Genomic DNA, 14,501 nt, shown 5'->3' with positions numbered 1-14,501 from the left:
GATTCAGTCCATGTGATATCAAGATATGGCTGAAGACATTAGATACTGCTAAGGCTATGGGCCCTGACAATATTCCGATAATAGTACTGAAGACTTGTGCTCCAGAACTTGCCGCACCCCTATCCAGTACAGCTACAACACTAGCATCTAGCCAGCAATGTGCAAAGTTGCCCAGGTATATCCTATACACAAAAAGCAGGACAAATCCAACCCGGCTAATTCCCACCCCATCACTCTACTCTCGATCATCAGTAAAGTGATGGAAGGGGTCATCAACAGTGCTATCAAGTTGCATTTGCTTAGCAATAACTTGCTGTCCGACGCTCAGTTTGGGTTCCGCCAGGGCCACTCAGCTCCTGACCTCATTACAGCCTTGGTTCAAACATGGACAAAAATGAGGTGAACTCCAAGGTGAGGTGAGAGTGACTGCCCTTGACATCAAGGCAGCATTTGACTGAGTGTGGCATCAAGGAGCCCCACCAAAACTGGAGTCAATGGGAATCAGGTGGAACACTCTGCTGGTTGGAGTCATACTTAGCACAAAGGAAGATGATTGTGGTTGTTGGAGGTCAATCATCTCAGTCCCAGGACATCTCTGCTTGAGCTCCTCAGGATAGTGTCCTAGGTCCAACCATCTTCAGCTGCTTCATCAATGACCTTCCTTCCATCATAAGGTCAGAAGTGGGGATGTTTGCTGATGATTGCACAATATCCAACACCATTCGCAAATCCTCAGATATTGAAGCAGTCCGTGGTCAAATGCAGCAGGACCTAGATAATATCCAGGCTTGGGCTGACAAGTGGCAAGTAACATTTGTGCCACACATGACAGGCAATGACCATTTCCAATAAGAGAGAATCTAACCATTGCCCCTTGACATTCAATGGCATTGCCTTCGCTGAATCCCCCTCTATCAACATCCTGGGGGTTGCCATTGACCAGAAATTGAAATGGGCTAGCCATATAAATACTGTGGCTATAAGAGCAGGTCAGGGGTTAGGAATCCTGCAGTGAGTATCTCACTCCCTGACTCCCCAAAAGCCTGTCCACATCTTATGAGGCACAAGTCAGGAGTGTGATGGAATACTCTCCACTTGCCTGGATGAGTGCAGCTGCAGCACTCAAGAAGTTTGACACCATCCAGGACAAAGCAGCCCACTTGATTGGCACTCTATCGCAAACATTCACTCCCTCCACCACTGACAAAGTGGCAGCAGTGTTTATCATCTGCAGGAACTCACCAAGGGTCCTTAGACAGCACCTTCTAAACCTACGACTACTACCATCTAGAAGGACAAGGGCAGCAGACAGATGGGAACACCACCACCTGGAAGTTCCCCTCCATGCCACTCACCATCCTGACTTAAGAACATAAGAAATAGGAACAGGAGTAGACCATTCGGCCCCTCAAACCTGCTCCACCATTCAATAAGATCATGGCTGATCATCTTGTGTTTCGATTTCCACGTTCCCGTCTAACCCCGATAACCTTTGATTCCCTTGCCTAACAAGAGTCTAGCTATCTCTGCCTTAAAAATATTCAATGACCCCGCCTCCACCACCTTCTAAAGTAGAGAATTCCAAAGTCGCACAACCCTCTGAGAGAAAAAACTTCTCCTCATCTCTGTCCTAAAAGGGCGGTCTCCTAATTTTAAAATGGTGCCCCCTAGTTCTGGACTCACCCACAAGAGGAAACATCCTTTCGACATTCACCTTGTCAAGGCCGTTCAGGATCTTGTATACTTCAATCAAATCACCCCTCACTCTTCTAAACTCTAGTGGAAACAAGCCCAGTCTGCCCAACCTTTCCTCATAAGACAACCCACTCATTCCAGGCATCAATCTAGCAAACCACCTTTGGACCACCTCCAATGCATTTACATCCTTTCTTAAATAAGGAGACCAAAACTGCACACAGTATTCGAGGTGTGGTCTCACCAATGCCCTTGAGAAGGATATACTTGGAACTATATCACCGTACTTTCACTGTCACTGGGTCAAAATCCTGGAACTAACTCCCTCCCTAACAGCACTGTGGGTTTACCTACTCCACATGAACAGCGGTTCAAGAAGGCAGCTCACCACCACCTTCTCAAGGGCAATTATGGATGGGCAATAAATGCTGGCCTTGCCAGCAACGCCTACATCCCATGAATGAATTTAAAAAAAGTTGTATTGACATACCTGAATTAGTGCTTGATTGTCCTCCCACCCCAAGATAAGTCTCATTTAATTACAAACTCCGGGCATTTTCACATATGTTGGCATTAAAATTGGCACCTTCATATGGGAACACAATCTATAAAAACTTAACCATGATCTGGTGATGAGGAAAGATAGTGATTTCCTATAAAACCAACCAGTCATGGTACAAAGTAAAAATTTGCCTGCATGTTAGTTTCTTTGCCCATTTCTCTATGCATTTTATTTAGTTGTTTACGCATGTATTTACTTTGAAGGATCACAAAGTTGAAGACTTCATCAGTTCTCCATTGTACTCTGTCCTCATCATCAGCTATGAAATGTTACTGCGCTGTCTAGAACAAATTCAGAACATCCAATTTAACTTGATAATTTGTGATGAAGGTCACCGTTTGAAAAATAGCTCAATTAAGACATCCACAGCAATTCTTAGCCTCTCATGTGATAGAAGAGTGATCCTTACTGGTAAGCTGTCTTTGAATCATTAAATAACTGGAAAATATTACAAGAATGTTATACTTAGAGCAACCACACACCTGACTAACAGTTTTCCATTTTAAAGCTATACAACTCTGTTTTTCTTTCTAGACTGAAACTTTTATTTTTTCTTATATAGCTCTGCTTTGGTGGGGGAGGAGGGGTCACACTGCCTTTGGTGACAGACCTGTAATGCAAATGAAGCAATGTTCATGCCACTGATGGAATGGAATACCGTTTTCCTATCCGACTTTGCTTCCTTTCTCTGGAAACAAGGCACTGTTGGCTACAAAGATAAATTGCTTCAATGAATAACACTGGTTGCAGCTGGTTGATGTTTTATTTTGTGCAATGTTTGGTATTAAACAAGGTTCTCAGGTCAGAGAAGATGACAAAGATATGCCAGTACCAGAGTGTGCAGCAGTTACCCAGCTAGTAGTTTTTCCTCCCCCAAAGTTCAATCCCGATTAGTGACATTGCTGGATTGTCTCTGTGGGCAGGATTTAATGGAGTCTTTTGGAGCAGGCTAGGTGGATGGGCCCGTATAATAACGGGGGAGGCCACACAGCCCATTCCCGCCAGCAGGAAAACTGACCCCGTTAAGGGATGGGCTGATGCTGGGAACCTGCCTGCTGGTTAATTAGGCTCATTATTGAACCACTTAAAAGTCTTTATTCCTGAGCCCACCGGGATTTAGTGATGACTCAGGGCTTTGACCGATCTGGCATGGGCTTTCCCGACCTCCTAATTGCCGCTCAGGCAGCTATCAACGGGCAGGATTTCTGTCCCCGGATCCTAAATCCTGGTGAAGACCCAATGTTGACCAGTTAAGACGCTTAATTTGGTCAGACCTCCCCCACCAAAGTGACGTACGTTTCTCACCAGTTCTCCAACCGGTGGGCAGGACCTACATCAGGAACATTAAGTTTCACCCTGCGTTTCTGGTTAGACAAAAAATGTCAGATATCTTTGCAAACAACTTAGCCAACAATTTCAAATCTGCTGCTTCAGAACCCATGATTTTGAGCTGGCATCATTTCTAAGAAGACTGTCCCTTTTGTTATGGCAGCTTTGTAGCTTGTCTCAGTCATGTGTTATCTGAACTAGAACATTAATGTGAAAAGATAAATATGAAGTTTTCACAAGTTAATTGTTGTTTGGCGATATAGAACTTGAGTATAGCTGATAAAAGACATTTTGGCAAAGCTTTTCGTCTTTCACTCATCAGGACAATCACAAGAATACCAATGTCAGGAGAACCAACAACTTTGTACTGTACGAGAAGAAACTGCTGATTGGTTGGAAAGTGATTTCTGATTGGTAGAGGCATTGCCATGGAAAATGTACCAGTTAATGGTGACTGACAGTTAACTGCCAAGCATTGTTTGAAATTTAAACCAGGCAGCTTGACACTGGTCAAGGCATTGCCCTGAGGAATGAGCCAGCAAATGGTTGTCACTTATTTTGTTTAGCTGAAATAGGTGCAATGTTCTTTTCTGTCTGCAAAGGTATTGTGATTGTCCTGATGAATGCAAGACAAAAAGCTTTGACAAAATGTATTTTTTCAGCAATACTCAAGTTAATTGTGTCTGCGCATGTGTTTACTCCATCAATGTAAAGTTTTGCTTTTGTTATATCATATTTAAATTGTACATTCTAAAAATTGCATCCACTGTATGTAGGTACTCCTATACAAAATGATCTTCAAGAGTTCTACTCTCTAATAGAGTTTGTGAATCCAGGAATCCTTGGATCCTCTTCCACCTACAGAAAGATTTATGAAGAACCTATCATCAGGTCTCAACAGCCCTCTGCAACAATGGTATGAAGTAATATTTGTTTGTAAAAGTCAATGTGTCCCTTGTGCAGACTGCATTACAAGAGTCCCTCCCTTCCTCCCGAAGATAATGATTCATGTAGTATATAATTCTAGGGGCCAGTCGTCTTCCATTAGCTCTTCCAAGAAGCCATTCTTTCTATGAGATTTTGGAATGTGGAAATCTGCAAACTTTTGAACCATGGACAACATCACAGTTGAGACAAATTCTGTCATGATTGATCATCCACAGAGGCAAAGTTTCTAGTGGGTCACTAAATAGAAATCAGAAGAGGGAATATTGGCTGTTTTCATTTGATCTTCTCATTCAGTACATTGAGCCCAGTTCTGAGGTCAAAGTCTGTACAGCATTGGGGTCCAACCTGGAGTCCCAGGCCAATATGACTCAGTGCTATGTTGAAGGTTCATTTACCCACTAAGTTGGCAGGTGAGCTCATGTTAAGAAACAGTAAGACCCATTTTCCATTGGTCAGGAAAGAGGAGGGACAACGTGATTAAAAAATAGCATAAACAGGAGCCATGCTTTCATTTTAAACAATTAAATCTGTTTGTTTGTACTAAATTGGGTTCCAAGCATCCAAATTAACCATTTAAAAATGTCACAAAAGGGTTTTGTTTTTGAAGAAATTTCCAGCTCCGTACGAGTTTAGCCTGTACTACTATTCAAATTCTTGGTCAAAGATGCACACAGCTAGGCCTGAAAAGCTGGAGAATAAACAATGCAGTCTTGTTTGAAAACCTATCAATTCAGGAATTCTTTCGTCTACAGCTCAACATTTCAGCTTTTGCTCTTTTGCCATTTCTTTTTGTCTTTAGGATGAAAAGCAGTTGGGTGAAGAGAGGGCAACAGAGCTTTGCCGATTAACTGGGCTCTTCATACTTCGACGCACACAGGACATCATTAACAATTACCTCCCTCCAAAGACTGAATGGATTATCTTCTGCCGCCCAGCTGCACTGCAGCTTGAACTTTATCACAAACTGCTGGCATCCCATGCAGTGAAATCTTGCCTACAGGGAAGTCTGGAGAACAGTTCCCACTTAATATGCATAGGGTTACTGAAAAAACTCTGCAATCACCCGACACTCTTCTTTAATACAATAAAGGTATTTGTTTGCAGTACATATGGGCATTTAACTCCCTAACCGCCAGTAGTAAATATGCAAGACTCATTTATTTGTAAGAAAATCATGTTATGATGTACTAAGCTATCTCTAAAGAATTTGGCCAAGAACAGTTTTGAAATGTGCTTAGTACTAACGACAGCAAAAACTGCAAGCAATCTGATCTGGAAATGAAAATCTCTGGGAAACTGCCTTTTAAAGCTGCAATGTCCCAGAAAATATATTTTATGCTTTTTAGTTCATCATTTTAGTGCTATATTTATTAACCACCCAAAAAGCATTTAATCGAAAGATATGAAGCGCATGTTTAATTTTCTCCTCATCCCTTCCCTGAAGCATCCATGTTACTGTATTGAGACACAATGTAGAAACCGGACTTTAATAAAAGTGTACATATATTAGAGAAAGCCACCCTAGGTGACTAGCTCAGAAAGACATTGGTGGGGGCCTGGCAGCACATTGTCAATCATTTTAGGAGACAAGAGCGGAGAAGAGGAAAAAAATGACAAATACTTATATTAAAATGTGTGTGCATAGTAAGAGTTCTGTCCTAGTGAGTAACTAGAAATTAGAAGCAGGAGTCCAAAATAAATTCAGTTGTCCTGTGCTCACCAGAAGTCGCAGTTGAAATGTGATCTGTTTACATTTTTTTGTTGATGCCTGTGGAGATCAAGATCATGAAATGTGTATTTGACCTCTTGCCCTGAAGTGCTAGTTTTGGCTTAGTTACTGGGAGAAGTTAGCAGCACAGAGTGAAGGTCAGAGGCTTAAAAAATACACAAGTTCAGAGTTAGGTATGAGCAATAGACTTCCTCATAATCCCCTGAAATATATGCTGATCGAGACACATTGTTTATGTCTCCTTCACTAATGGAGGGTCCATTTAATCACATTCTTCACTTCATAGCATTCTCTTTATATGTTCTCAAAGAAGCATTGTAAATTGAATAGGAAAGTGTACTTGTGGAGGACTCTTGCCTAGAGAGGTTACATATTTTTAAGCAAACCCTTGCTATTAAGGTTAATGTTTAGTCCATTTGGGCTATGCAGTGTTTTTCTTCCGTGTTCTGTAGTTACTTTTGGAAGTCTGCTGGGACTTTGGTAGTATTTTTTTAAAGCAGTCCATAAATCATCACCATATAAAGACATCTGTCCTACCAAACACAGTTACACAGGGGAGCTACAGAGCCCCATGGGCTAAACAATGCATTAATTAAGAATCTCAGCAGTAAGTTACTTTAAGCTTTAGGAAACTTAACTGGATATGTTTCATCGAAATGGCTGATCTCTGCAAAATGCTTTCTCTTTGCTTCTCTTGCACGCTTTCTTTTTACAGACACATGTTGAGAATGATTGTGTTTTTCCTACTTAAATCAGAATTAAAAGATTTTAATTTTTATTTCAAATTCAATAAACAAAATAGATGAATAAAATTCACAGTTCTGCTTTGTATACATGTAACTTAATTGTGAATGATGGGGTAATGAAATTAATAACGTAGTCAATAGGAATTGCATGCAGTTCTGAATGAAAATGACAACCAGTTGAAATATTGTATTGAATTCATCTTTGGTATACATTGAAAAGTAATAATTTGAAAATTGTGAAGGATAGTCCAATGAATATGGAGGCTGGTGAGGTGGAAGGTGAGGACAAGGAATTCCTATCATGATGCTCGGTGTTAATTCATTCTGAAAAAGGTGAAGTAAGAAACCAGACATCAATAATTTACTTAATACTAGATTTATTGCAGAATGTAACATTACAAATGTCTGCCTCCTTCCTAACCAACCCCCAGAGTCTGAAACGGCTCTGTTTATACGTGCTCAAGATACTTAGTCAATGAATGCCCTCCACCTGTATATCCTTAACCTTAATAATATAATTAACATACCATTAACACTCAGAGGGAAGGGAAGGGGGTGAGAGCAGAAGTATATGAAATGGAACAAACACAGTCAAAGGCCCTGCCGACCATAGTGTCAGGGGCAGAATCCTCATTTGAAGAAAAGGGAAGGTGCATTTGATGTGCTAGTATTGAAGGTTGCATTGTCTGAACAGAAGCGTTGGAAATGGAGAATCGAATAGATTCCTTACATTCCTTCCTGAAGTCTTTTGCAGTCCACCTAGCCAAATGCCCTACTTTTATGCTGGCAAATTTTGATATTGGGATCTTTATGCCATATCCAACTTCAAGAACGAAAGTGGACTTTTTTTTGTTCCTGGATTATGAACACCGTTAGCAAAGTCAACATTTTAGGCCCACTCCAAATTGGTCCTGAGAAGATGTTGGTGAGCCACTGTAGTCCGTGTATATTCATGGTTAGTTGAGTATCCAGGATTTTGATCCAGCAACGATGAAGAAGCAGTAACATATTTCCAAATCCGCATGGTGTGTGACTTGGGTAGGGGAGTGCACCCCGCAGGTGGAGGTGTTCCCTTTACACCTGTTGTCCTTGTTCTTCGGCAATAGATGTTAGACGTTTGCAAGGCATTGTTAAAGGAGCTTTGGCAGTGCATCTTATAGATGATACCCATCGCAACCACATTGCAGAGATAGTGAAGGAAGTGAATGTTTAAGGTCGTGGATGAGGCTCCAATCAAAGGGTTACTTCATCTTGAATTGTGCTGAGCTTCTTAAGTATTGTTAAAACTGCACTTGTCTCAGCAAGTGGAGAGCATCCCAATACACTCCTGACTTGTGCCTTGTGGAAAAAGTTTGGGGGACCGAGAGGTGAGTTACTCACTGTGTAACATCCAGCCTCTGGCCTATCCCTAGCTGTCTTGAGAAGGTGCTAATGAGCTGCCTTCTTGACAATTCAGTGGTTTATTGGACCATTTCAGACAGCTATTAAGAGTCATAAATAGGCCTTTCTGGGTAAGGATGCCAGATTTTTTTCCCTTGAAGATATTAGTGAACCATGTGGGTTTTTAATGACAATCTGGTAGTTTCATGGCCACCATTAATGATACTAACTTTATATTGCAGATTTATTAAATTAACTGAGTTTAAATTCCCCATCTGCCATGGTACAATTTAAACTCATGTTTCTGGATCATTAGTCCAGACATCTGGATTACTTGTCCAGTACCATAACCACTATGCTACTGTATCCATACTTGAGGTATATACCACATCTAACCCTTCTCTAATCTGAGTGATTTTTATTGCAAAGGGATTGAAGTATAAAAGTAAGGAAGTCTTACTGCAATTATACAGAGCTTGGTGAAGCCATATCTGGAGTACTGTGTGCTGTTTCCGTCTCCTTGCCTAAGACACACTTGCCCTAAAAGGAGTACAGCAGAGGTTTACTAGACTGGTTTCTGGGATGACGGAATTATCCTATGAGGAGAGATTGAGTAGGCTAGACCTATATTCCCTGGAGTTTAGAAGAATAAGAAGTGATCTAATTGAAATATATAAAATGCTGTGACAGGGTAGATGCTGAGAAAATGTTCTCCCTGGCTGGGGAATCTAGACCATGGGGTTACAGTCTCAGAATAAAGGGTTAGCCATTTAGAACTGAGATGAGGAGAAATTTCTTCACTCAAAAGAATTGTGCACCTTTGGAATTCTCTACCCCAGAGAGCCACGGATGCTCAGTGGTTGGGTATATTCAAGATTTTTACATACTGGAAATTTGGCATAATACAGGAAGGTGGAGTTGAGTTAGAAGCTTAGATGTGAGCCTACAGAGCAGGTTCAAATGGCTAAATGGCCTAATCAAGCTCCTGCCTCTTATGTATATATGTTCTTATTACTCATTAGCCTTAACCCTGTTTCCTGCATGTAAACTAACTTTCTATTCATGCTGTTGCACTTTTACATGCCTAAATTTTTGCAACAAACCTCCTGTAGGGCACCTATCGAAGATCATGTAAATCACACTGACTGCATTCTTTTTATTTATCTAATTGGTCTCTTCTCCAAAAAAGCTTTATTTACTTGGTCAAACATAACTTGCCTTCAAAACAAATCTGTGCAGGTTGCTTTTGACCATCCCATGCACCTTCAAGTAATCGTTACCTTTTATCTCAAATGATGGAATCACAGAGTTTCCTGGAGGTAAAAGCGGGCGCAGACAAATTCAAATAGCCACTCTGCAGCTGGAAGCCTTTGTTATTCCATGGTAAAATTGAACCAGAAGATGCTGCTAAGTTTGACCTACTGTTTATATTGTTATATAGCCTTGGGTGACAGCACAGATGGTACAGTTGACTTCAGTGTTTCCTGATAACGACCCATTGTTTCTGCTGTAATGTACATGTGTGTGTTCTTCAAATACCACGTCCCCACAATGTAATTGACTATTGCCTCTCACAGTCTAACTTCATAACAACAAATAGTTTGTTAAGTGAGGTGCAGATTGTTGTCAATGGCATTGACCTTTATCCCACCATGGTTCAAGCGAGGAAGGGAGAAACTTTAATTAAAAGGAAGAGCTTCATAATAGTATTTATTATCAAAATTCATTGTAAAAGAAGCTTTATTACTTCTGCAACTAGTTGAATGATTACAACAGTATCTGGATGATTTAAAAATATCATTATAAAAAGGTTATTTTTATTCTTTCACTGGCAAGGCAAACATTTGTTGCTCATTCCTAATTGCCCTTGAGAAGGTGGTGGTTGAAAGGTTACTGCATCATAGTATAAATACAAGAGGTAATTTTGTGCTTTGCATTTAAATTAATACTTGGAAAATAAGGTGTTGCACATGTCTGAGTTTCAGATGTGAATTTCCAGAAGGTGAGATTCCACATTAGACCAAAGTCCGAAAATTATTCTTGTTATATTGTTCCGGAAGTGGAAAATTACAATTTGGGATGAAATATTTTCAGTGAAATTAATGAAAACCAACTCAGTTTATAATTGAAAGTCTTTGACAATGCAGTAATTTATTTCTGTCTCTTTGTCGCCTTAGGGAAAGGAGAATCACTGCACAAGACCTGATTTTGACTATAGGTTTGAAATTAACCCTTATGATGATCTGACTGGCATATTTCCAATAAACTATGAACCAAATGCATTTACGGCAAAGGATTCGGGGAAGCTACAAGTACTGATAGATCTTTTAGCAGGCATTCATGCACACAGTTCGGCTGAAAGGTAGGGAAAAAGCCTCTGTTTGAATTGATGGTAGCTCTGAAAACATTTGTGCAAAGTGATTTCCAAATTTTAGCTCTCACTGGTAAGTAATGCATGACAAAGGTGTGCTACTTTTCTTTTTACAACCAGCTTATACTCTCCTTGAGCAAGACTGCAAAGTATATATCTGTTAAAAGTCATTATATTGATAGTATTTTATGAATTGGCACAAAATAAATTTAACATGATGTACTGACAGCCCGTTAATATAAAATAGAATTTTACAGCACAGAAGTAAGCCATTCAACTTATTGTTTATGTGCCAGATCCTTGAAAGCATTTTCCTTTCGTTTTACTCTCTTCTCTTTCCCCCAATCCATTTAAATGTATTTTTTTGTTGAAGCCATTATGGACTCTGTTCCCACAACTATTTCTGGTTGAGCATTCCATGTCATAATAGCTAAAAATTCTCCAAAATTCTTCCTTATTCATTTGGTCATAATCTTAAATCTACACATTCTGCTTACCAACTTACAAAGTAATGTAAATAGCTTTTCCATATTTACATCAAAAGCTGTCCCAATTTTGAACATCTTCATCACAACTTCTCCAAATAACCTCAATTTCTGTAGTATATCTTGATACAAAATTGTTTATTGTTATTTGTCCTTTGGTAAAACTCCTTCCTAAAATAGAGAGTTTTTAAAATTTATTCTTTCAGGGGGTGTGGGCATGGCTGGCTAGGCCAGCGTTTGTTGCCCATCCCTAATGGTGGTGAGTGGTGAGCCCCTTCCTGAACCACTGCAGTCCCATGTGGTGTAGGTACACCCAGTGTTGGTTGCTGTTAGGAAGGTAGTTCCAGGATTTCAACCCAGCAACAGTGAAGGAACAACGATATAGTTCTAAGTCAGGATGGTGTATGGCTATGAAAGGAACTTGCAGGTGGTGATTTTTTTTTTGTTATACTTTTACGGGATGTGGGCATCATTGGCTAGGCCAGCATTTATTGCCCTTCCCTAATTGCCCTTGAAAAGGTGGTGGTGAGCTGCCTTATTGAACAGCTGTAGTCCCTGTGATGTAGGTACACCCACAGTGCTGTTAGGATGTGTTCCAGGATTTTTACCAGGGGACAGTGAAGGAACAGCAATATATTTCCAAGTCAGGATGGTGTGTGGCTTGGAGGGGAACTTCCAGGTGGTGGTGTTCCCATGTATCTGTTGCCCTTGCCCCTCCTAGATGGTAGCGGGCATGGGTTTGGAAGGTGCTGCCTAAGAAGTTTCTGCAGTGCATCTTGTAGATGGTATACACTGCTACCACTGCTCGCCGGTGGTGGAGGGAGTGAATGTTTGTGGATGGGGTGCCAATCAAGCGGGCTGCTATGTTCTGGATAGCGTCAAACTTCTTGAGTGTTGTTGGAGCTGCACTCATCCAGGCAAGCGGAAGTATTCCACCACACTCCTGACTGTGCCTTGTAGATGATGGATAGGCTTTGGGGAGTCAGGAGGTGAGTTACCCATTGCAGGATTCCTAGCCTCTGACCTGCTCTTGCAGCCACAATATTTATATGGCTAGTCCAGTTCAGTTTCTGGTCAATGGTAACCTCCAGGTCTAACTAGTGCCTTGCATAGTTTTAGCAAGACTACCCTATTTTTATACTCCATTCTCTTTGAAATAAAGGCCAAAATTCTATCTGCCTCCCCTATTGCCTGCTGAACTTGTATGTTAGCTTTTTGTGATTCATGCACAAGTACCCCCAAATCCCTCTGGGCTGCAGCTTTCTGCAGTCTTTTTTCAGTTTTTCTTCATTTAAATAATATTCAGCTCCTCTATTCTTCCTGCCAAAGTGCATAACCTCACATTTTCCCAACATTACATTGCAATTGCCAAGTTTTTGCCCACTCACTTATCCTGTCTATATCCCTCTGTAGACTTGTGTGTCATCCTCACCACTTGCCTTCCCATCTATTTTTGTGTCATCCACAAACTTGCCCAAAGCGCATCACTTCCCTCATCCAAGTCATTGATCTATATTGTAAATAATTGTGGCCCCAGTGCTGATCCCTGTGGCACTCCACTAGTTACAGATTGCCACCTTGAAACCGCTCCCCTTATCCCAATTCTCTATCTTCTATTAGTTAGCCAATTTTCGATCCATGCTAATTTACTACCCCCAACACCATGGGCTCTTATCTTAGTAAGTAGCCTTATGTGTGGTACCTTATCGAACGCCTTTTTGAAATCCAAATATATTACATCTTCTGGTTCTCCTTTATCTATCCTGCTCATTGCCTCCTCAAATAACTGATAAATTTGTCAAGCATGATCTCCGCTTCATGAAGCCATTCTGACTCTGCTTAATTATATTATGCATTTCTAAATGCTCTGCTATTACATCATTTATAATAGACTCTAACATTTTCCCAATGATGGATGTTAAGCTAACTGGCCTATAGTTACCTGTTTTTTGTCTGCCTCCCTTTTTGAATAAGGGTGTTACATTGACAGATTTCCAATCCTTTGGGACTTTTCCAGAATCTAAGGATTCTTAGAAGATTACTACCAGTGCATCCACTATCTCTGTAGCTACTTCCTTTAATATCCTAGGATGCAACCCATCAGGTCCAGGGGACCTATCGGCCTTTAGCCCCATTAGTTTCCCTAGTACTTATTCTCTAGTGATAGTTATTGTATTTATTTCCTCCTCACTTTTGCCCCTTCATTATTTAGTATTTTTGGAATGCTATTAGTGTCTTCTGCCATGAAACCTGATGCAAAGTATTTATTCAACTCCTCTGCCATTTCCTGGTTCCCCAATATTATTTCCCCAGCCTCATTCTCTAAGGGACCTATGTTCACTTCGGCCTCTATCTTCTTTTTATATATTTAAAGAAGCTCTTACAGTCAGTTTTTATATTATTTGCTAATTTACCCTCAAAGTTTATTTCCTCCCTCTTTATTTTTTTAGTCATCTTTTGTTGGTTTTTAAAAGCTTTCCCAATTCTCTGGCTTACCTCTAATTTTTGCCACATTGTATGTTTTTTCTTTCATTTTGATACTAATCTTAACTTCCTTGGTTAACCATGGTTGGTTTATCCCCTTCCTAGAATCCTTCTTTCTCACTGGGATATATCTTTTTTGTAAGTCACAAACTATTTTCTTAAACGCCTGCCATTGTTCATCAACCATCTTTTTTGCTAAACTCCTTTTCCAGTTCTCTCCAGCCAACTCTTCCCTCATTCCTTTGTAATTACCCTTATTTAAGTTTAGCACAGTTGTTTCCAACCCCCAAGTTTCTCACTTTCAAATTGAATGCTAAATCCTACCATGCTATGGTCACTGTTTCTTAGGGGATCATTTACTCCAAGATCATTTATTAAACTTGCCTCATTACACACTAGGCAGATCCAAAATAGCCTGACCCCTGGTTGGATCCACAACATATTGTTCTATATTATGTATAGAGGCATCTCCAGGATTTGAGCATTTAATCTACGCTGACCTTCTGTGAAATATTGGGGCAGTATTGCATTGTTAGAGCTGCCATCTTTCAGATGAGATAGCATCCCTGATTTTAAAAATTTCACCATTGGTAGCCATGCCTTTTAGCTGCCTGGGTCCTAAGCTCTGGAATTCCCTCCCTAAATCTCTTCACCACCCCCCCCACCCTTCAATCTCTCTTTCCTCCTTTAAGACACTCTTCAAAGCCTACCTCTTGATCAAACCTTATGTGGCTCAGAGTCATATTTTGTTTTATAATGCCTTTGTGAAGCA

At 40.4% G+C, this 14,501-nt stretch overlaps 1 protein-coding gene across 3 annotated transcripts in view; it reads left to right on the top strand.

The window, feature by feature from the left end:
- The window catches only part of rad54b (RAD54 homolog B), a 196,868-nt gene that overhangs the window by 160,712 nt on the left and 21,655 nt on the right, over positions 1-14,501 (top strand). For all 3 annotated transcript variants that reach the window (XM_078540758.1, XM_078540760.1, XM_078540759.1), the window contains 4 exons: positions 2,461-2,668; positions 4,363-4,502; positions 5,334-5,624; positions 10,567-10,751. In XM_078540758.1, the coding sequence (XP_078396884.1) occupies positions 2,461-2,668; positions 4,363-4,502; positions 5,334-5,624; positions 10,567-10,751 (824 nt within the window). The remainder of the gene's footprint in view (positions 1-2,460; positions 2,669-4,362; positions 4,503-5,333; positions 5,625-10,566; positions 10,752-14,501) is intronic.

This window comes from Cetorhinus maximus, chromosome 4 (assembly GCF_964194155.1).
Source record: "Cetorhinus maximus chromosome 4, sCetMax3.hap1.1, whole genome shotgun sequence".
Taxonomy (NCBI): domain Eukaryota; kingdom Metazoa; phylum Chordata; class Chondrichthyes; order Lamniformes; family Cetorhinidae; genus Cetorhinus; species Cetorhinus maximus.
Note: the sequence above shows the minus strand (reverse complement) of the source record. Positions and strands in the feature narration are given on the sequence as shown.